The sequence below is a fragment of the Eptesicus fuscus genome, chromosome 9 (assembly GCF_027574615.1).
Source record: "Eptesicus fuscus isolate TK198812 chromosome 9, DD_ASM_mEF_20220401, whole genome shotgun sequence".
NCBI lineage: Eukaryota > Metazoa > Chordata > Mammalia > Chiroptera > Vespertilionidae > Eptesicus > Eptesicus fuscus.
In genome coordinates, this window is record NC_072481.1 from 91,932,707 (window position 1) to 91,954,457 (window position 21,751).

Consider the following 21,751-nt stretch of genomic DNA (forward strand, 5'->3'; position numbering starts at 1 on the left):
TCCGTTCTTGTATTAGCTGAGCTACAGACAAAGTGCTTGGGTCTGGAGGAGCTGACAATCTCCACTCCTCCTCTCAGGGGTCCTCCCAAAGAAGCGTTACATACAGTCAGGCCAAAAATGCCGGGCCTCAAACCCAAGCACTTGGTCTTACTTTGTCTCACGTTTACAAGTTGGCAAATAAGCTGCCAATAAAACATCGGGTGGATGATGGAGTCAAGAGCAGAGGGGTGGCGAGATGAAGCGCACAAACTAGAGCCGTGGGATGGTCCAGAAGAGTGACCCCCTCCTCCTGTTTTCTGGTTCTAAAGCTGACCCCCGTGGCAGGACGGCCGGCCCTGCATGCGGAAGGAAGCCACGTCTCGGGGCTGGCCCGGGTGCCGCACGGCTCCTCGGATCCCCAGCACCGAGGCTTCGAGCGCGGCGGCCCGGGACCGCCGACCGGACCAGGCGGGGGGACTAGGAAGGCGCGACCGCACCGTGGCCGCAGCCGCCGGGTGCGCGGGACCTGTAGAGGCCGCTCGCGCCCACGCCTCCCCGAGGAGCGCCGCGCGGCAGGCCGCGGCCACCTCCGGCTCAACAGACGCAGCCTCCGGGACTGGAACTCGCAGGCCAGCCGCGGCGCCCCACGTTTCCCGCCCCGCAACGTCTCGAGCGGGGAAAAGGCAAAGTTTGGCTCTCGCCGTTAGGCCTGAACTTTCCCGCCCGCCGGTGCAAGTCTCCACCGTCTGCCACTCGGCAGTCCCCAGGGCTCCGGCCTTCTGTGCTGCTGAGAGAGACTTACTCCGACTGTTCCCGCAGACACTGAGCCTCCGCGGCGGCCATCTTGAACTTCCTGACTCCGCGGTGGCGGTGGCGGCGGCGGCGGCGGCCCGGACGGTGGAGGCTGCTGTACGGGGAGGAAGAGGGAGCAGGGCCGTCGCGCATGTGCTAAGCGCGCAGGGCACCGTGGAGCTCTGAGTCCGCTCTAAGAATCCAGATAGAAAAGTGCATCCGGGGACAGGGCGAGCGAGCGTGATGACGCAACTTCCCCAGGCGGGGGGTGGGGCGCGAGGAGCGGGGGGCGGCGACTGCTCAGGGTTCGAGGCCGAGTGACAGGCATGCGCTCTGCGCTAGTCTACGTTAGAACGGAGCGTTTAGGTCTGGGAACTTGCTGGAGCGGGAGGAAAGGGAGTCCGGGAGATACCGGTGTCCTGTGTGTTCACTGGGCCCAGAAGTTGAGTGAAAATTCTCAATCCAGGGCAAACAAAAGGATGATTTTGCTTCTGAGCTGCGTCGGATGCCTTTTTACTGGCTAGATAATTCCACCAGAAGTAGCATTAAGGGAAAGTTCGTAGAAAGGCATATTGAGAATACTGGAAAGTTAGAGCTGCACTTAGAACGGAAATGTATTTTAATATGTAACCGTTATTGATACATTTATTTAAAACATGAACTTTGTTTCAATTTTTGCAAAATCCAGGGATAATGCCAGGAGTCGTTAGAGTCACTGGTTCTGTAAATTGAAGTTTTAAGTAATATTATTGGTTCAAATTATCTATATTTTTCTATAATAATGGACTACAGTAATGAGACTAGATGAAATACTGTATAAAAAACATTTATTGACTCTTGGAGAGCTTTCAGCACCGTGTAGGATTTTATATCGCTCTCGAAAATAAAAAGTACTATTCTCCTTCCTCTGGCACCTGGAAGCAGGGTGACCATTACTTTCATTCTTAAAAACAATTGAGTTTGGTTTGTCCTGGAAGTTTGAGCTCAGAATATCTGGGCTTCTCATATATCTTAAATTTTCAGAGGGGACGAGTTACAAATATTCTTTAAAAATAAGTACCTGTTTGGCTGAGTCCCAAACGTGTTAAAATGTTAAGTGTTTTCCCCACATGGACTCTATTAATATGGAATACTAAATTAACCCTTGGATAATTATTGATTTTTGTGGATTCCCCATTGAAGCATTTCTTTATATAGTTTTTAATTATATTGTTTTCTTCATGAAGGATTTCTCTCTTTCTCCTTAACAATCAGGTTCAGGTATAGTAACTTGAAAGACTTTTTTTCAAAGGAATAAGTTTTCAGAGATATGTTAAAAATGGTTTATATTTTAACCATATGCTTATTTATGTACTAATAGTGTATAAGTTGGGATTTCAGAGTTCTAACTATTACTCCCTCATCCCTATATATCTTTTCAAAGTATTACTAATTCAGCCTTGTATGCACAGTTCATTGTATTATCTGCTCCCTGCCCTCATGAAGGCAAGGCAATGTGTCATTTTGTCAATAGCTCAAATATGTTATTAAAATAACAAAAATAATAAATTATCTATATAAAACCCTATATGCAAATAGGTCGAATGGCAGAACAGCCAAACAACCAGTCGCTATGATGTATGCTGACCACCAGGGCACGTGCGCAGAACATGGCGGGTGTTGGCAGCAGGTGGCAGAGTGCAGAACATGGCAGGTGTTGGCCATGGCGAGATGGTAGAGCAGGTGAGTGGGGGCACCAGACCAAGGTGGGGCACCAGTCGCTGTCATCAGGGTGAGCCTCTAGTGGTTACTGAAAATTCTTTGCTCCCATGCACCGCGGTTCCACCGGGTGCTTGCACCTGCTGTCGGCACCGGCCCCGCTCACACCCACTGATCGCTCAGCGCTGTCAGCGGGTACAAGTGGTGACTGCCAGCCCCGATCGCCCCTCAGAGCTTTTCCACCTATTCCCTGCTCCTGAGAGGCGATCGGGGCCAGCAGCTGCCTCTTGTACCCGCTGCCAGTGCTGGCTCCGCTCATACCCACTGTCGGCGCCTGGCACCGGTCTCAATCGCTTGATGTCGTCAGCGGGTACGAGCAGCGTCAGCAGGTGCAAGCGGTGGCTGCCAGCCCTCATCGCCCCTGAGGGCCTCTCCACCTCCCCCTGCTCCTGAGGGGCGATCAGGGCAGCAGCTGCCGCTAGCACCCACTGCTGGCGCTGGCCCCAATTGCTCCACGCCAGCAGTGGGTGCGAGTGGGGCCAGTGCCGTCAGTGGGTGGGAGCGAGGCTGCCGGCAGCCAGGATTTGAATTGAAATCGAACTTCCACGTCTTTGCTCTTTCCTTCTTACCATGAAGCTTCCCACAGAAATGTAATTTGTTTACCATCTTATTGAGTACCCACTAACAGCTCTTTCATATTCAAATGTTTTTTTGAGTAAAAGGAAAAGATCACTGTATTGTCGTCCAGAAATACTTATTTTCCCAAGGTCCAGAGGCTGTATTCTCTTTCTTGTTGCTGATTAGTGGAGAGCTTATAGGCCTATCGCGGTTTCCTTAATCATAATATTATATTCCTTGGTCCCCTTTGGCTCCACAATTCTTTGCAGTATGCTTAATGTAAAGATTAAACCTAGCTGGTTTGGCTCAATGGATAGAGCGTCAGCCTGTGGACCAACGAGTCCCAGGTTCCATTCTGGTCAAGGGCACATAACTCGGTTTCAGGCTCCTCTCTGGCCCAGGCTCTGGTCAGGGTGTTTGCAGGAAGCAACCAATTGATGTGTTTCTCTCACATCAATATTTCTCTCTGTCTTTCCCTCTCTCTTAAAATCAATGGAAAAATATCCTCAGGAGAGGATTAAAATCCTACCTAATAATAGAGTAATATGCAAATTGACCTCACCTTCTCTATGCTTAAGCCACGCCCACCAGCCAAGCCACGCCCACCAGCCAATCAGAAGCAAATATGCAAATAAACCCAACCAAGATGGCTACAGCCACCAACAGCGGGAGGGAGGCTTGGGTTTCCGCGGTAACAAAAGAAGCCATTCTGTTGCCGGCCTAACACTCCACTCAAGGCTACAAAGTTTCAATTATATAAGGTAAATAAATTTCAGATACCAGGGCCTCCTCTTGGGTTGCCAGGGGGTGTGGCCAGCCTGCAAACCACCACAGGCCCCTTGCTCAGGCCGCCCCACACCCCAAGGGAAGCCCCACCCTTCAGGGCAAACCAGTCAGCCCCCACCCATGCACCAGACCTCTATCCTATCTAATAAAAGAGTAATATGCAGATTGACCATCACTGCAACACACAATATAGCTGCCCCCATGTGGTCAAAGATCCTACCCCCATGTGGGCACAAGATGGCCACCACAAGATGGCCAGCAGGGGAGGGCATTTGGGAGGCACCAGGCCTGCAAGGGAGGGCAGTTGGAAGCAATCAACCCTGCAGGGGAGGGCAGTTAGGGGTGACCAGGCCGGCAGAGGAGGGAAGTTGGGGGCAAACAGGCTGGCTGGGGAGCAGTTAGGCATCAATCAGGCTGGCAGTGGAGTGGTTAGGGGGTGATCAGGCTGGCAGGCAGAAGTGGTTAGGGGCAATCAGGCAGGCAGGCAGGCGAGCGGTTGGGAGCCAGCAGTCCTGGATTGTGAGAGGGATGTCCGACTGCCTGTTTAGCAGTCGGACATCCCTCGAGGGGTCCCAGATTGGAGAGGGTGCAGGCTGGGCTGAGGGACACGCCCCCCCCCTCTGTACACAAATTTCATGCACCGGGCCTCTAGTAAATAAATAAACAAACTAAGCACACTGAGTAGGGGGAAGATGGATGGGGGAAGTAGGCACTAAGGATGTTCAGGTTTGAAGCCAGATTATGACTGGCTAAAGTCTAGATTTGGATAAACCAAGTTTTTAAAAGAGAGCATAGCAGCCCGGCTGGCAACACTCAGTGGTTGAGGGTCGACCTATGAACAGGTCATTGTTCTATTCCTGGTCAGGGCACATGCCCAGGTTGCAGGCTGGATCCCTAGTGTGGGGTGTGCAGGAGGCAGCCGTTCAATGATTCTCTCTCATCATTGATGTTTCTATCTCTTCTTCTCCCTTCCTCCCTTGACATTGATAAAAATACATTTTTTAAAAAGAGCATAACAAAATAAAGTTTTAGAAAATGATGCTAGCAAAATACTTCCTTTAAAATCTTCTCACCAAGGTACTACCAGTATGCAGTGTATACTAGGAAGGGGATTTGTCAAGGACTCACTCAAAACTGTGGACATCCTGGATGGTCAGAAAGACAAACAGGTGGGTCCTAGAGCCCACCTCTAATTATCTGGTTATTAAATTAAACATCACTGGAGGCAAAAATAACAAAACTGAAGCTATTTGTACTTCGGGCATATCATGAAAAGGCCGTTCCTTTGGAAAAGACAATAATGCTGGAAAAATAAAAGGCAGCAGGAAGAGGAAGACCAAATATGAGATGGATTGACTCTACACAGAAGCCATAGGCATGAGTCTACAGGACCCAAGCAGGGCCTTGGGGCACAGGACTTTTGTGGACATCACTCAGTCTCAGGAAGTAGGAGCCAAATCAATTCATGAGACGCATCTAGCAATTTCATCTTGCTAAGCCTTGACCCTTCTGGCTTTTGTGTTCAGGGAGCAAAAAATAAAATTGCCCCCTTTCCCCTTCCTTCCTTGCATTCTCTCCTTAGGGAGGCTTTTAACCATTTGCTCTCTAGAATCCTTGGCTGGGGACGATAATGGCTTGTTATTTACAAGCTGGCTTCAAATTGCCCCCAGTGTTTGGCCTTGTTTTATTTTCCTGCCTCAGTTTCCCTATTCCTCTTACCCTGGAGTTTTCCTAGCTTTTACTGCCCTGTAACAATTCAGCAAGTGTTTATGAAGCAACAAACTTTCCATTTTCAAACTATAACCCCAACTTTTCATTCTTGCTGTTCTTCCTCCGCCCATTCGGGAACTTCCGCTCTGGAAAGCTGCCTAGCAGGAACCCTTTCCTCGCAAGCCTGGCAGAGAAGTAGCTTAGGAACTGAACTCACCCGGATAAATCCCCCGCGGGGCGGGGCCTCAGCGAGCTGGCGCTTCCCGGGGGGTGGACTCCCAGCCTACGCCCCGCCCAGGAAGTCGCGTGAGTGCGTGCGTGCGTAGCAGGAAGGGGTGGGCGGGTCTGCCGTCCTTTGCAGTTCCGGCCCTGAAGCTACGGATCTAGGCTGAACTTCCTGCTTCTGGTCGGTGCCTTCGTGCTCCCTCCGGGCAGGCGTTTGCTCCGTGGATCCGAGCCAGCTCTTCAGTCCCCGTCCGTCTCCGCACTGTTGCCGCCATTACAGTCGGCGGTTTCCCAGCTGCCCGCCCTGGCGGAGGCCCACCTTCCAGAGAAGCCCGCGTCCCTAGACCCTCGCGGCGGCCGCATTCAGTAAAGCGGAGATTGACGATCGTGAAAGCTAAGCGCTTGGCGCCCCCCACCCTCCGACCCCCAAACAATACCGCGCAGGTTTGCGGGTCCGGAGACGGGGTTTGGGGGACAAACTTGCATTTTTGAACATTTCGACTTGTTCTTGCCATCATTTCTTTCAAGCATTATTACTTTCATACAAGATACACATTCCAGAAGTAGTTTGATAATGCCTTTGGATTCTCTTCCTCCCGTGGAAGTGTAAACTCGGCAACACTGGCATCGTCGATCGCGTTAGGCTCACTATAACGTGGGCTGTACACAAAAATGAAGAGCACCATGAAATCCTTTGGAGGAAACTGATCTATGAAAGAGGCCCCAGATCGCCTTTTGGATAATACTTAAGTTTTTATCTGGTTTAAATCTAGATTTGGAATTTGTAGCCGTTTGGGAACATACTGGGCTGTTCTTCCTTTATTACAGAACAAAAACTTTTTGTTTCAATTTAGCTTTTTTTTGTTTGTTTTAAAGCAGTTCTGATGCGTTCATGAAAATCTAGAATATACAAAGCAAAAGGAAACAAAAACCACCCAGAGTTCCATTGCCCAAACTGAGCCAACGTTAACATATTGGTGTATTTTGGCCTATTTCCATATGAAATATTAAGTTTTCTTGTGCTCGAGTATGAAATGCGATATTTCCCTTTTTCATGTAATATGCCCATCAGTTTTTACATTATTCTAGTTTTAGTAAACACTTTTATAACTACATGATGCCCCTTTCCTTTGTTACTGGTTGTCCTTTCAGTTTTGCATTATTGTATATGAGTATGATGAGGCAATATCTAGAATTGTATTTAGAGCATGACCATTCAAGCCAGAGAGACCTGGGCTTCACCACTTGCTCTGCAACTTCAAACAACGCATTTACTAGGAACCTTTTGGGGCCTCATTTTGCACTACTAACACAAAAATAATTCTCATCACATAGAGTTATTACAAGAATTAAATGAAATAGTGGAAGTGGCTGGAACATATATTAGTAAATACAAGCTTTGTCTGTAGGCAATGTTTGTTTTGGGTTTTATTTCTTTTTTTCTGTAACCCACTTGGTTTATTTCCAGATTTCATATATAGTTAAATGCTATCACCACTGGATGTGGGGGTTTTATACACAGCTTTTTATACAGTTTATTACATAGTAATACATAAAAGCATAAATACTACCTATATTAAAAATCTTTTTTGCAATAAGGAAAAATGAAAATTGTCTATAATCCTACTACCTATAAATAATTTTTATTCACATTTTATAATAGGGCTTATCCTTTCTCACTTTTTTATACATTTACACATATATTAATGATATTTTTAAAATAGGATTGTATAATAAATTCAGGTTAATAACTTGCTGAGGACAGCAAAGAAGTTCAGTGTAAAGAATATAGTGGTTAAAGAAGTAGAAAATAAGCTGGAAAGGATTTGGATTTCATTTAAAATTTGACATTTAATTTGTTATAGAAGGTTCACTTTGGTGTTGTGTGAAGCTAGATAACAGGGCTCAGGGTGGAAAGGTGGAATCCAGGTAGGAATATAATTCAGTAATCCCGTGAGTGAAGGTAGAAGTAGAAAAAGTGGTTGGATTCTGGATATATTTTGAAAGGACAGGCTGTAGAATTCACAGATTGATTGGATGTGGGATGTGAGAGTCAGAAACTTAAATTATTGCCTGAGCAATTGGATGGTTATAATTGCCACTTACGGAGAAAATGAAGGAGCAGATTTTAAAGGTGGGTGGGGGTGAGGGAGGATGAAGAGTTCTGTTTTAGTCCTTACATTTCAGAGTCTTAGATGTCTGCTGAATGTGGAGTCTTAAAGACTTCAGTTATTGTTGAGTTTTCCATTTCTACTTTCATTTTTGTGAATTTTTGCTACACTTCTTTTGGTTATCTGTTATTAGGTACATACATGTTTATAAATGTTACAGTTTCCTGTTGGATTGACACTTATTACAAAATGTCCTTATTTTTCTCTACTAACATTTAAAATATTTTTATTTGCTTGACATTACAACTTTATTATGGTTGCTACTTACACGATTTGTACCATTAAATCTAAAGTGTGTCTCTTCTAGACAGCATACAGTTATATCTTGTTTTCTTTTTTTTTTTAGCCTAATCTAGGGATCTGCCTTTTAATTAGATTATTTACTCTATTATTTTAAAAACGTTTTTATTGATTTTTAGGGGGAGAGAGAGAAACATTGACGTGAGAGAGAAACATTCATCGCTTGCCTCCCACATGTACCTTTAGCAGGAATTGAGCCCAAAACCTGGGCATGTGCCCTGATGGAGAATCAAATCAGCAACCTTTCAATTCACAGGACAGTGCTCAACTACCTGAGCCACACCAGCTAGGGCTGTGTACTCCATTCATGTTCAATGTTATTGATATAGTTGAGTTATGTCCCCCATTTTTACTTTTTGTTTTCTGTATGTCTCATATCTTTTGTGTTCCTCTATCCCTTCTTTATTGCTTTCTATTGTATTAAGTGAATATTTACTCCTGCAGCAGTTTAATTTTTTAATTGATTTTTTTCACTTTTTAAAAAGTTAATTCCTTAGTGGTTGGTTGCTCTAGGACTTGCCATATACATCTTAGAGTCAGCATTAGATTTACAACAACTTAATTCCAATGAGATTGAAAAATTTTACTCCAATATAGTTTTGTTTCCCTGCTTTTTATGATATAACTAGAGGCCCAGTGCACGAAATTCGTGCACGGGGGGCAGGGGTGTCCCTCAGCCCAGCCTGCACCCTCTCCAATCTGGGACCTTTCAAGGGATGTCCCACTGCCCATTTAGGGCAGTCGGACATCCCTCTCACAATCCAGGACTGCTGGCTCCCAACTGCTCACCTTCCTGCCTTCCTGATTGCCCCTAACCACTTCTGCCTGCCAGCCTGATCACCCCCTAACCACTGCCCTGCCAGCCTGATTGATGTCTAACTTCTCCCCTGCCAGCCTGTTTGCCCCCAACTTCCCTCCTCTGCTGACCTGGTCACCCCTAACTGCCACCCCCCTGCAGACTTGATTGCCCCCAACTGCCCTCCCTTGCAGGCCTGGTCCCTCCCAAATGCCCTCCCCTGCTGGCCATCTTGTAGTGGCCATCTTGTGTCCACATGGGGGCAGGATCTTTGACCACATGGGGGCAGCTATATTGTGTGTTGCAGTGATGGTCAATCTGCATATTACTCTTTTATTAGATAGGATAGAGGTCTGGTGCATGGGTGGGGGCTGACTGGTTTGCCCTGAAGGTTGTCCCAGATCAGGGTGGGGGTTCCTTTGGGGCGTGGGGCAGCCTATGCGAGGGGCCTGTGGTGGTTTGCAGGCTGGCCACGCTCCCCGGCGACCCAAGCGGAGGCCATGGTATCTGGGATATATTTACCTTCTATAATTGAAACTTTGTAGCCTGGAGCGGAGCCAAGCCTCCTGCTTGCTCCATGGCCGGCAGCCATTTCTGTTGGGGCTAATTCACCTTCTATAATTGAAACTTTGTAGCCTGGAGTGGAGTCTTAGGCCGGCCAGGGCAGGTTGAAAGCTTGGCTTCTTCAGTCACTGGGGGCAACCCTAGCCTGCTCTCTCCAGCTCCATGGCTGCCATTTTTCTTGGGATTTATCTTCTATAATTGAAACTTTGTATACTTGAATGTAGGCCTGGTCCTGCCAGGGTGTGTGGAAAGCTTGGCTTCCTCTATTGCTGGGGAAACCCAAGCCTCCTTCCTGCTCTCTGTGGCAGCAGCCATCTTGGTTGGGGTTAATTTGCATACTCACACTGATTGGCTGGTGGGCATGGCGGAGTGATGGTTAATTTGCATATTACTCTTTTAATAGGTAGAATTACTATACATATTGTATCTATAAATGTTACAAACCTAACAATATATTGTTATAATGGTTATATCTTCTTTAAAAAATGTATTTCTATTGATTTCAAAGAGGAAGGGAGAGGGAGAGAGAGATAGAAACATCAGTGATGAGAGAGAATCATTACTTGGCTGCCTCCTGCATGTCCCCCATTGGAGACTGAGCCCAAAACCTGAGCATGTGCCCTGACCGGAAATCCAACTGTGACCAACCACTGAACCACACTGGCTGGACTAATGGTTATATCTTTTAAAGAAGCTGGAAGAAGAAAGGAGAAGAAGTACATATTTATAGCTTTTGTTATATTGACCTTACTGATCATTTCTGGTTCTCTTTATTTCTTGTTCTTGTTGATTCAAGTTATCATCTGGAATGATTTCTTTAGCCCAGTACAGCTTTGCTGCTACTGACTTCTGCTATACTTTATTAACAAATATTTCTATATGGTACATTTCTATATAGGCTCAACGATACATTACATATATTGTTTGGTACAATTGCTTTGTTTCATGTGTGCATTTAATATACATACACTAGAGGCCCGGTACACGAAATTCGTGCACGGAGGGGGATTGTCCCTCAGCCCAGCCTGTACCCTCTCCAATCTGGGACCCCTCAAGGTATGTCCGACTGCCCGTTTAGGCCCGATCCCACCGGGATCGGGCCTAAACGGGCAGTCGGACATCCTTCTCACAATCCAGGACTGCTGGCTCCCAACTGCTTGCCTGCCTGCCTTCCTGATTGCCCCTAACCGCTTCTGCCTGCCAGCCTGATCACCCACTAACCACTCTGCTGCCAGCCTGTTTGCCCCCAACTTCCCTCCTCTGCCAGCCTGGTCACCCCTAACTGCCCTCTCCTGCAGGGTTGATCACCTCCAACTGTCCTCCCTTGCAGGCCTGGTCCTTCTCAACTGCCCTCCCTTGCAGGCCGGGCGCCTCCCAACTGCCCTCTCCTGCTGGCCATCTTGTGGTGGCCATCCTGTGTCCACATGGGGGCAGGATCTTTGACCACATGGGGGTAGCTATATTGTGTGTTGCAGTGATGATCAATCTGCATAGTACTCTTTTATTAGATAGCATAGAGGCCTGGTATAGGGGTGGGGGCCAGCTGGTTTGCCCTGAAGTGTGTCCCTGATCAGGGTGGGGTTCCCTTGGGGCGTGGGGCGGCCTGAGCGAGGGGCCTGTGGTGGTTTGCAGGCCGGCCACGCCCCCTGGCAACGCAAGCAGAGGCCCTGGTATCTGGAATTTATTTTCCTTCTACAATTGAAACTTTGTAGCCTGGAGCAGAGCCAAGCCTGGGGCTCCCTCCGAGGCCGGCCGGCAGCCATTTGTGTTGGGGTTATAATTGAAACTTTGTTGCCTTAAGCGGGTGGGCCCGGCCAGGGTGTGTGGAAAGCTTTGCTTCCCCTGTTGCAACCCTGGCCTGCTCTCTCAAGCTCCATTCTGCCGCCATCTGTTTGAATTTGTTTACCTTCTATAATTGAAACTTTGTAGCTTGAGTGGAGGCTTAGGCCTGCAATGGCTGGCAGAAAGCTTGGCTTCCTCTGTTACCTAGGAAACCTTGCTCTCTGTGGCTGTAGCCATCTTGGTTTGGGTTAATTTGCATACTCACTCTGATTGGATTGTGGGCGTGGCTTGTGGGTGTGTCGGAGATATGGTCAATTTGCATATTTGTCTATTATAAAATAGGATATATATGTGTGTGTGTATATATACACACACACGTATATCTATACTAATAAAATTCTAGATGGCCCTCGCGTGCGACATCATCACAAGATGGCCACCACAAGATGGCTGTGCGCACAGCAGAGACGGGGCCCAGCGGCCGCTCCGCGTGGTGAGGCCTGGGGGTCCCATGGCTCCATGCAGCAAGAAGGAGGTCCTGACATCTCTGCTGCCTCCGCGGAGGAGGCGGGTCATGGCAGGGGAGGGCAGTTGGGGGCGATTGGGCTGGCAAAGGAGGGCAGTTGGGGGCGATTGGGCCAGCAGCAGAGGGCATTTGGGGGTGATCGGGCTGGCAGGGGAGGGCAGTTGGAGGCGATCGGGCCGGCAGGGGAGGGCAGTTGGAGGTGATCGGGCCGGCAGGAGAGGGCAGTTGGAGGCGATCGGGCCGGCAGGGGAGCAATTAGACGTCAATCAGGCTGGCAGGGGAGTGGTTAGGGGGTGATCAGGCTGGCAGGCAGGCAAGTGGTTAGGAGCCAGCAGTCCCAGATTGTGAGAGGGACATCCCCTGAGGGGTCCTTGATTGGAGAGGGTGCAGGCTGGGCTGAGGGACACCCCACACCCCGTGCACAAATTTTGTGCACCGGGCCACTAGTATGTATGTGTGTGTGTGTGTGTGTGTGTGTGTGTGTGTGTGTGTATGTATATTTTTATTATTTCAAAGGGGAAGGAAGAGAAAGAGAAACAAATAGAAACATCAATGATGATCAGCTGCCTCTTGCATGTCTCCCACCGGGAACCGAGCCCACAACCCGGGCATGTGCCCCGGCTGGGAATTGAACTGTGACCTCCTGGTTCATAGGTCGACTCCCAACCACTGAGCCACGCTGGCCAGGCTGACAGTGGTTTTGGCAAAGTTCTCTTTGTTTCTTTTCCTCGAATACTCGGATGTTAAACTCCACCAATTGCTGGCTGATTGAAAGCCTGTTTTCAACATTATCCTATGGCATATATTGCTCCCCAGACCAAAACAATCGTATTCACGCTCATTTTAAATATATTTTTTTATTGATTTTTTTTTTTTACAGAGAGGAAGGGAGAGGGATAGAGAGCTAGAAACATCGATGAGAGAGAAACATCGACCAGCTGCCTCCTGCACACCCCCTACTGGGGATGTGCCCACAACCAATGTACATGCCCTTGACCGGAATCGAACCTGGGACCTTTCAGTCCGCAGACCAACGCTCTATCCACTGAGCCAAACTGGTTTCGGCCAGGCTCATTTTAAAGGATAGTTTCTGATATCACTATTTGAGATGCGGTCTGACTCCAGGTGGATTTCTACCAGCAGTCTCTTTCCTTGGTTCTCACCAAAAAAAGTATATATCTCAACTTTACATTTTGTTTCAAAGTACTCTACTAGATATACTCCAGAGTTTTTACTATTCACTTTAGGTCTGTATATCACCAATGAAACCAGAATTTTGATGTGATGTCATTTTTCAATTACTTTTAGAAGCTTTTTGAAGTTTAAGGAAAGATTATTTAATTTTCCAGGTAAAATTAATTTGCCTACAAGTCAGAGCACTTTATATTGAAATTCTTTTAATTGCAGTTGAAAACAGCAATTTGTGAAGAAACCTCAGTATGCTCTGTTCTTCAATCATTATACTCTTCATTAGGTGAATAGATAAACAAACTGTGGTACATCCGTACAATGGAATACTATCTTCTATATCCTATATAATAAAGAGGTAATAGGCAAATTGACCATCATTCCAATACACAAGATGGCCGCCCCTATGTGGTCAAAGATGGCCACTCCCATGTGGACACAAGATGGCCGCCCCAAAATGGCCAGCAAGGGAGGGCAGTTGTGGGTGATCAGGCCAGCAGGGAAGGGCAGTTGGAGGCAACCAGGCCTGAAGGGGAGGGCAGTTGGGGGCAACCAGGTCAGTAGGGGAGGGCAGTTGGGAGTGACCAGGCTGGCAGGGGAGGACAGTTAAAGGTGAACAGGCCAGCAGGGGAGGGCAGTTAGGGGTGACCAGGCAAGCAGGGGAGCAGTTAGGCGTCCATCAGGCTGGCAGGGGAGTGGTTAGGGGGTGATCAGGTTAGCAGGCAGAAGCAGTTAGGGGCAATGAGGCAGGTAGGCAGGCGAGTGGTTGGGAGCCAGCAGTCCTGGATTGTGAGAGGGATGTCCGACAACCTGTTTAAGGCCCGATCCCGGTGGGCAGTTGGATATCCCTCAAGGGGTCCCAGATTGGAGAGGGTGCAGGCTGGGCAGAGGGATACACACCCACCCACTCCCCCCGTGCATGAATTTTGTGCACCGGGCCAGATATATATATATATATATATATATATATATATATATATATGTATGTATGTGTATATATATGTGTGTGTGTGTATGTATACATATATGTGTGTGTGTGTGTGTGTGTGTATCCCTAATATGCAAATAGGCTGAATTGTGGAACAACTGGTCACTATGACATGTGCTGACCATCAGGGAATGCGTGCAGAACATGGTGGGTGTCAACTGCAGCAGGGTGGGCACTCGTTGCTGTCATTGGAGCGAGCCTCTAGTGGTTACTGAAAACTCTTTGCTCCCGCGTGCCGTGGTCCTGCCTGGCTCTCGTATCTGCTGCTGGCACCAGCCCTGCTCATACCACTGCCAGTCCCTGGCGCCAGCCCTGACTGCTCGGTGCTGTCAGCAGGTGGTGCTGCCGGCCCCGATCACCCCTCAGGGCTTCTCCACCTCCCCCTGCTCCAGAGGGGTGATCAGGGCTGGCAGCCATCTCTTGCACCCGCTGTTGGTGACAGCCCCGCTCACACCCTCTGCCAGCACCTGGCACTGGTCCTGATCGCTCAGTGCCATCAGCGGGTGCGAGTGGCGGCTGCCAGCCCCAATCAATCCTGAGGGCTTCTCCACCTGCCCCTGCTCCTGAGGGGCGATAGGGGCAGCAGCTGCCACTCTCACCTGCTGACAGCACCGGCCCTACTCGCACCTCTTGCTGGTGCCGACCCCAATTGCTCCACGCCATCAGCGGGTGTGAGCGAGGCCGGCGCAGTCAGTGCACGGGAGTGGCAGAGGTGGGAACGGGGGCTGCTGGCAGACAGGGGACCGGGAGGGTGGGAGGGTCTGCGGCGGGAGGGGCCAGGTGAGGGCGTGGAGGATGGGCCGAGACCCACCCCTGTGCCCATTGCAGCCTCGCGGCCCACAGTTCCTTTCAAGGTGCATGAATTCATGCACTGGGCCCCTAGTTCAGTGAGAGGAAAAAAAAAAAAGAACTTGAAGCCTTGAAAAAACATGGAGGAATCTTAATGCACATTGCTAACTCACAAACAGGCAAAACTATGGAGACAGTAAAAAGATCAGTGGTTGATAGGGCTCAAGGGGAGGAAGGGGTGAATAGGTAGAGCACAGAGGAATTTTAGGGCAGTGAAATTACTGTGTATGATACCGTAATGATGGATTCGTGTCATTATACATTTGTCCAAAGTCATAGACTGTACAACGCCAAGAGTGAACCCTAATGTAAACTATTAATAATAATGTATCAATATTGGTTCATTAGATGTAATAAATGTACCACACTGATGCAGGATGTTAATAATAGAGAGTGGGGTGAGAGGAATATATGGTAAACATTTACTTTGCTCAGTTTTTCTGTAAACATATAACTGCTCTAAAAAAAATAAAGTGTATTAAAAAAAACCTCAGCTAACAAATTTGTGAGGTAGACCTCTATATGTTGTAAGTGTATGGGGGAGTATCTTTGTATTAGTGGAGTCATAGATAACTAGATATCATTTCAGCAACATAATTTCTTCCACATCCACAATAGATTATTTTAAAATTTGTATGCCTTATAGTGAAGAATTAACACCAGTTCTTTTGTATGTTAATTATATCAATAAAACTGAAGAAAAAATGATTTAACAATCCTTTAACATGCCTTTTCATCCATCATTTTTTCTGTTTTTTCCCCTATTGTTAGGTCTGCATTATTATATTAATGAATTTAAATGTAAATCCCACTAATATATTTAGCTGAGAACTTTTATGCTAAATTTTTAGTGTACAAACTCTGAACCTTGATAGAATTAGGTGTCCAAAGAAGTTTCAAAATAGAGGATTGATAAAAGACAGAAAAGAAGGAAGAAATGACAATAGATCTCATTTCTTAAGCTGTGATGAAAGAAGCCTTTTATATAGCCTGATATTTTAGACCAAAGTTGTACTTAAATTACCTTGTAAATGTCATAAAAAAGATATTTAGTTTCTATTTTAATTGTGACAGGGCTATGTAGAACTTAATGAATAAGCCCTAATATTTCACATTCTAGTAAAAGTAATCTTTACTGCTTGATATGGAAAAGGTTTTCTTGACCCAAAATGATTGGGGGCAGGGGAACAGGACCAGTCATTAAGGAAAGGAATCAGTCATAGTGTTTTTTTAGTGTCCAAAATGTTTGGCTTCCTGTGAAGCTGAACATGTAAGAAATATCAGGAGACTTCTCATTATGTTATGACTAGAGACCCAGTGCATGACATTCGTGCACTTGGGGGGAAGGGTCCCCTCAGCCCGGCCTGCGCCCTTTAGCAGTCTGGAGCCCTTGGGAGATGTCCGACTGCGGCTTAGGCCCACTCCCCATCAGTGGGACATCCTTAGTGCGGCCGCGGAGGCAGGAAAGGCTACTGCCACCACCACTGCTGCTGCACTTACCAGGTGTGAGCCTGGCTTTTGGCTTAGCGGTGCTCCCCCTGTGGGAGCGCACTAACCACCAGGGGCAGCTCCTGCGTTGAGTGCCTGCCCCCTGGTGGTCAGTGCATGTCATAGCAACCGGTCGCTCCTACATTCCATCGATTTCCATATTAGCCTTTTATTATATAGGATTATATAGGATAACTTATTTAAGTCTCTGCATGGTAACACTTAGAGGATACTAATAAGTTTACAGCATTTCTTTTTTGTTGTGCTTCTTATTCACTCATCTTAAATGAAATTCATCAAATTGTATTTTGGGTGTAATAGTTGTGGTACCTGTGTTTATTTGTTTCTTGGTGCAACTCATAGAGCCTCATAGAGCTTGGATAATTTCAGGCATTTGATATAATTAGGTATACTCAATTTATGTGAGAATAAAAATTGATTTTCTAGTAAATGCATTTGTGGACAAAAATAAGGCCACATCCTAAACCTTACAAGCTCAGGGAAGGCCTATGTGGTGGCCTTACAAACTAAGAGACCTAAAATAACCACAAAGGATGTTCTGAAATTAAAACTTTTTAACTAAAAGCAGTTTATGATAGGTAGTCATGTCCTAGGCTGGCATCTTCCCTGACAAAGGCCAATTTTTACCTTAATTGAGCTATTGTCTTTTTGCATCTACGATAACATATCTTTGGAATGTCAAAGTAATTTTCCTTTTTCTGGACCTCTCAGTGCAAAGGTACCACTCTGTGGAGACCACAAATCCCCTCATTGTGATTGTAATGTATAAAATAAGGTACAAAACTGCCATTATCTAAAGCATTATCTCTATCCGTTGAGATTTTGCTTCCTGGCAATTGTTGACAGTTTGACTCAAACGCACAAAAATTCTTCACAGGTTTGAATGTTTCTTATTTTGCCACATTACATTACATTGTCTCTTAATCTATGTTTGCATATATGTCCATAATTTTGAAGAGTTAAAAATTTTCTGCATATCTTGACAAGCCTGCAGTCGGTTTACCATTGAGTGCATAGTGGTAAAAATACAAGAACTGCTCTTGCCATTTGGTACCATTGCCAAAGGTTCCAGCAGTTTTAACACCTTTGATTTTGCACCATTAGTACAATGTCAACACAGCCAAGAAGGCAAACAGCATGTTAGTGTTATTATGAAAGTAATTTAAACATTGTAAACCCCATGAAAGGGTTTTTGTGAACCCTTGATGAACATGGACCACACTTTGAGGACTGCTATGGTAGTTAGAAAAATTAGTCAAATAGACAAAATAGGAAGGGTTGTTTTGCAATTATTGTTCAGCAAATTACTGTACACTGGTTAACAATGCTGAGAAGGACTTTAACTACATGGACAATAGCAAAGTTCATCACTATGCCAGCCACCAGGGATAGAAGTCCAAACACTTCTGCCCACTGCATCCTAATATTGGAGTCACCAAAAGCAGTCAAGAATCAGATGGAACAACTCTTTTGCTGAGAGAAGAAACACAGCAAGATCAGCCCCAATAGTGTATGATGGTCTCCTGTGGCCAATAGGGCTACGCCCCAACTCCTCTACCCCCCTGCTGTCTGGGCAACTGATGCAAGACAAATGGTCTGCACACATCCGTCTTATGCTGCAGCAGAAGGACCAGACCCTTTCCCTGAGGAGCCAGAAATACTGAATGCTGGGGGCGTGTCTGAGGGCCATTGAGCCATTCACTTAAGCAGAACAAAGGAGCTCATATTGAGCCTGAAACAGAGATTTTCCCACACATGGTGATAAGCTCTACACCACCTACGTTAGCTCTTCATTTGGTGAGGTATTCCAGTCCCAAAGCCCTTTTTATATGGCTGAGTGGGATGGAAGACTGGGCATGAGACTGCCTTTCCTGACAATTATATAACACTAGAGGCCCGGTGCACGAAATTTGTGCACTGGAGGGGTGTCCCTCAGCCCATCCTGCACTCTCTCCAATCTGGGACCCCTCGGATCTGGGATCCATGGGATCGGGCCTAAACCAGCAGTCGGACATCCCTCTCACAATCCGGGATTGCTGGCTGCTAATGACTTGCCTGCCTGCCTTCCTGATCAGCCCCTAACCGCTTCTGTCTGCCAGTCTGATAACCCCTAACCTGCTCCCCTGCCTGCCTGATAGCCTCCATCTGCCCTCCCCTGCCAGCTTGGCCCTCAACTGCCCTCCCCTGCCGACCATCTTGTGGCAGCCTTCTTGTGGTGGCCATCTTGTGACATGGGGGCAGCCATCTTGTGATGACGTGAGGGTGTCGTGCGAGGGCCACCTAGACTTTTATTAGTATAGATACTAACGCAACAGTCTTACCTACTGCTTCTCTTTACCTAACCTAGTGTAGTTACTTTACTTTCAATTTTTTAAAAAATATATTTTTATTTATTTCAGAGAGAAAGGAAGTGAGAGAGAGAGAAACATCAATGATGAGAGAGAATCATTGATTGGCTGCCTCCTGCATACCCCCACTAGGGTTCGAGCCTACAACCTGGGGATGTGCCCTGACCAGGAATCAAACTGTGACCTCTTGGTTCATAGGTCAGTGCTCAATCACTGAGCCATGCCGATCAGGCACTTTCAGTTTTTTTAATATATACCAGAGGCTTGGTGCACAAAATTCGTGCACTCCGGAGGGGTCCCTCAGCCCGGCCTGCACCCTCTCGCAGTCCGGGAGCCCTCGGGGGCTGTCCGACTGACGGCAGGGAGTGGGCCTAAGCCATCAGTCAGACATCCTTAGCGATGCTGCAGAGGCAGGAGAGGCTCCCGCCACCGCCGCTGTGCTCACCAGCTGTGAGCCCAGCTTCTGGCTCTCTGATCAACAGGGGGCAGCTCCTTTGTTGAGTATCTGCCCCTTGGTGGTCAATACGTGTCATAGTGACCAGCCATTCTGCCATTCGGTTGATTTGCATATTAACCTTTTATTATATAGGATTCTTTTTTATTGATTTTGGAGAGGGAGGGAGAGAAACATCAATGATGAGAGAGAATCATTGATCGGCTGCCTCCTGAATGAGTCCTATTGGGGATCAAGCCCACAACCCTGGCACTCGCCCTGACTGGGAATCAAACTGTGACCTCCTTGTTCATAGGTCAATGCTCAACCACTGAGCCACGCCAGCCAGGCTTTACTTTCACTTTTGTTAAATTGTTTTGCCCTACTGTATTGTGTAATGTTTTCTTGTTGAAATGATTATAAAATTTAATTGTTAGATGTTTGCTTTTGAAATTAATAGGGAAGGGAATTTGGCACAATTTAAGAATTATAACCTAATAGCAGTGAATCCAAAGTAGTAAATAAATGCTAAATAGCTATGCATTACAAATATCCTTAAGACTATAAAATCAAAACTTTCAAGACATATGCTATTTTTTGTTGTTAATTTTCACCTAAGGATATTATTTCTATTGATTTTTTAGAGTGGAAGGGAGGGAGAGGTAGAGAGAGACTGAGAGATAGCGAAACATCGGTGTGAGATACATCAATTGGTTGCCTCCCACACGTGCCCTGACCAGGGCCTGGGATCAAACTTGCAATCCAGGTACATGCCCTTTGGTGTATGGGCCAATGTTCTAATTACTGAGCACACTGTCCAGGGCAGGACATATGCCATTTTTATACATTGGGGAAACATGTTGTCAGTTTGTCATTTCTTCCTCAAGTTGTTTGTGCTTACTTAGATCCTCTGCCATGTGTACAAACTATATGGGATAAATAGTGCCTACTTTTAGTGCTTACTAAAGTAATAACTGACTTCTTATAGATATGATTAGGAAATGAGAATATAAGAGGCAGCGAGATCAGCTACAAAATTGGATTATTAACATTTTTACATGGGAAGTATTTCTGTATGTTTCTTGTCTCTTGAAAGAGATAATGGCTACTTAGCCCTTTTCATTTGAGAGGAAGGATGCTCTTCTCTCGGTAGCAACTTTGGTGTACCCTGCTATTAGGAAGTCACCTTTATTTTCCTTAAAACTGCTCCAAGTTTTAAATCCTAGGTAGTATTTTTGGGGAAATTGGAATTACTGTGGATTAAATGTCCTGATGTATAATAATGGCTTGTAAACTCTGAAATGCTATACCTTGGAGAGGTGCCTCTTAATTTTTAAGTACACGTAAGTTCATTTTGCTGGAAACAAAATTTTTAGATGTCAGGTTATAGATATTACTGCTACAAAGAATCATCTATAGACTATCTGAAACAAGTAGTCTTATTTGGATAATGTGAGCAGTTGCCCTTAATTACACAATTACACATGAAAAGTACTTTGTAACTTAAAAGTACTTTGTAACTTACAAATATTAGTTATTGGAGGTTAGTAATTATGATGTCAGTGTAAATTGATCTATAGATACAGATTTGAATTATATATGTACTAATTCATATAATTAAAATATTTCTGAATGGTCTTCATAATCATTTTGAAGATTACATATCATTGTAAATATATTGTATATGTTCTTGTGTTTTTTAAGACAGATATTTGCCTGAGATTCACAAGTATCTCAATGGCCATGCCCACAATTCTTGTTCACATTTGTACACTGAATGTGAAAATAGCAACAGCAATAAAGCTACATCAGTATGGAAGTTACTTGCTATTAGCAGATAATCTAGGAAATATGGAAAACTATAAAATGAAAAATGTTATCTATATTATGAGCAAGAAATAGTCCCTATTAATGTTTTTATATATTTCCTTTCAGTCCTCTTTTCTCTGGATTTTAACTTTAAAATATTTTTTTATTTAATATGATACTTATGTAGGTTATTTTTAGTCATTTAAAATTTACATAAACTGACTTTTGGCCAAAGGGGCTGCATAAGGAAACTTGGTATTCACCTCTTCCCACAACCACATCAAAATTACAACTAAACTACAAAACAACCATCATTCAGAACCACCTGAAATTGAGCTGAATGGAAGTCCTACAATTACAAAATTTAAGAAGAAGCTGCATCAAGACTAGTAGGAGGAGGTAGAGATGCAGAAGGGCTGGACCCACACCCATGTGTTACTGAAAAAAAATTGGGAGGGGTATCTTGGCTGCATCTTGAGATCCCCCTTGAGGAGCGAGGGGTCTAATCCCACACCAGGTTCTTCCCCCCCTGCCCCACCCCCCAGCTCAGAGTTCCAGTGCCAGGAAGAGAAGTCCCCATAACTTCTGGTTTTAAAAACCAGCAGGAAGGGAGGCTGAGGTTGCTGGAGTCCCAGATAGTTCCTCTTAAAGGGCCCATGCTTGGACTTACATGGACTCAC

At 46.0% G+C, this 21,751-nt stretch overlaps 1 protein-coding gene across 3 annotated transcripts in view; it reads right to left on the bottom strand.

Annotated features, from left to right (window-relative positions):
• PRPF4B (pre-mRNA processing factor 4B) overlaps positions 1-981 on the bottom strand; it is a 57,638-nt gene extending 56,657 nt beyond the window's left edge. For all 3 annotated transcript variants that reach the window (XR_008557122.1, XM_028130191.2, XM_028130202.2), the window contains exon 1: positions 782-981. Coding sequence is in view for 2 of the 3 variants with exons in the window: in XM_028130191.2 (XP_027985992.2) it covers positions 782-924 (143 nt within the window). In the remaining variant the exon portion in view is untranslated. The remainder of the gene's footprint in view (positions 1-781) is intronic.
• Positions 982-21,751: the final 20,770 nt, after the last annotated feature.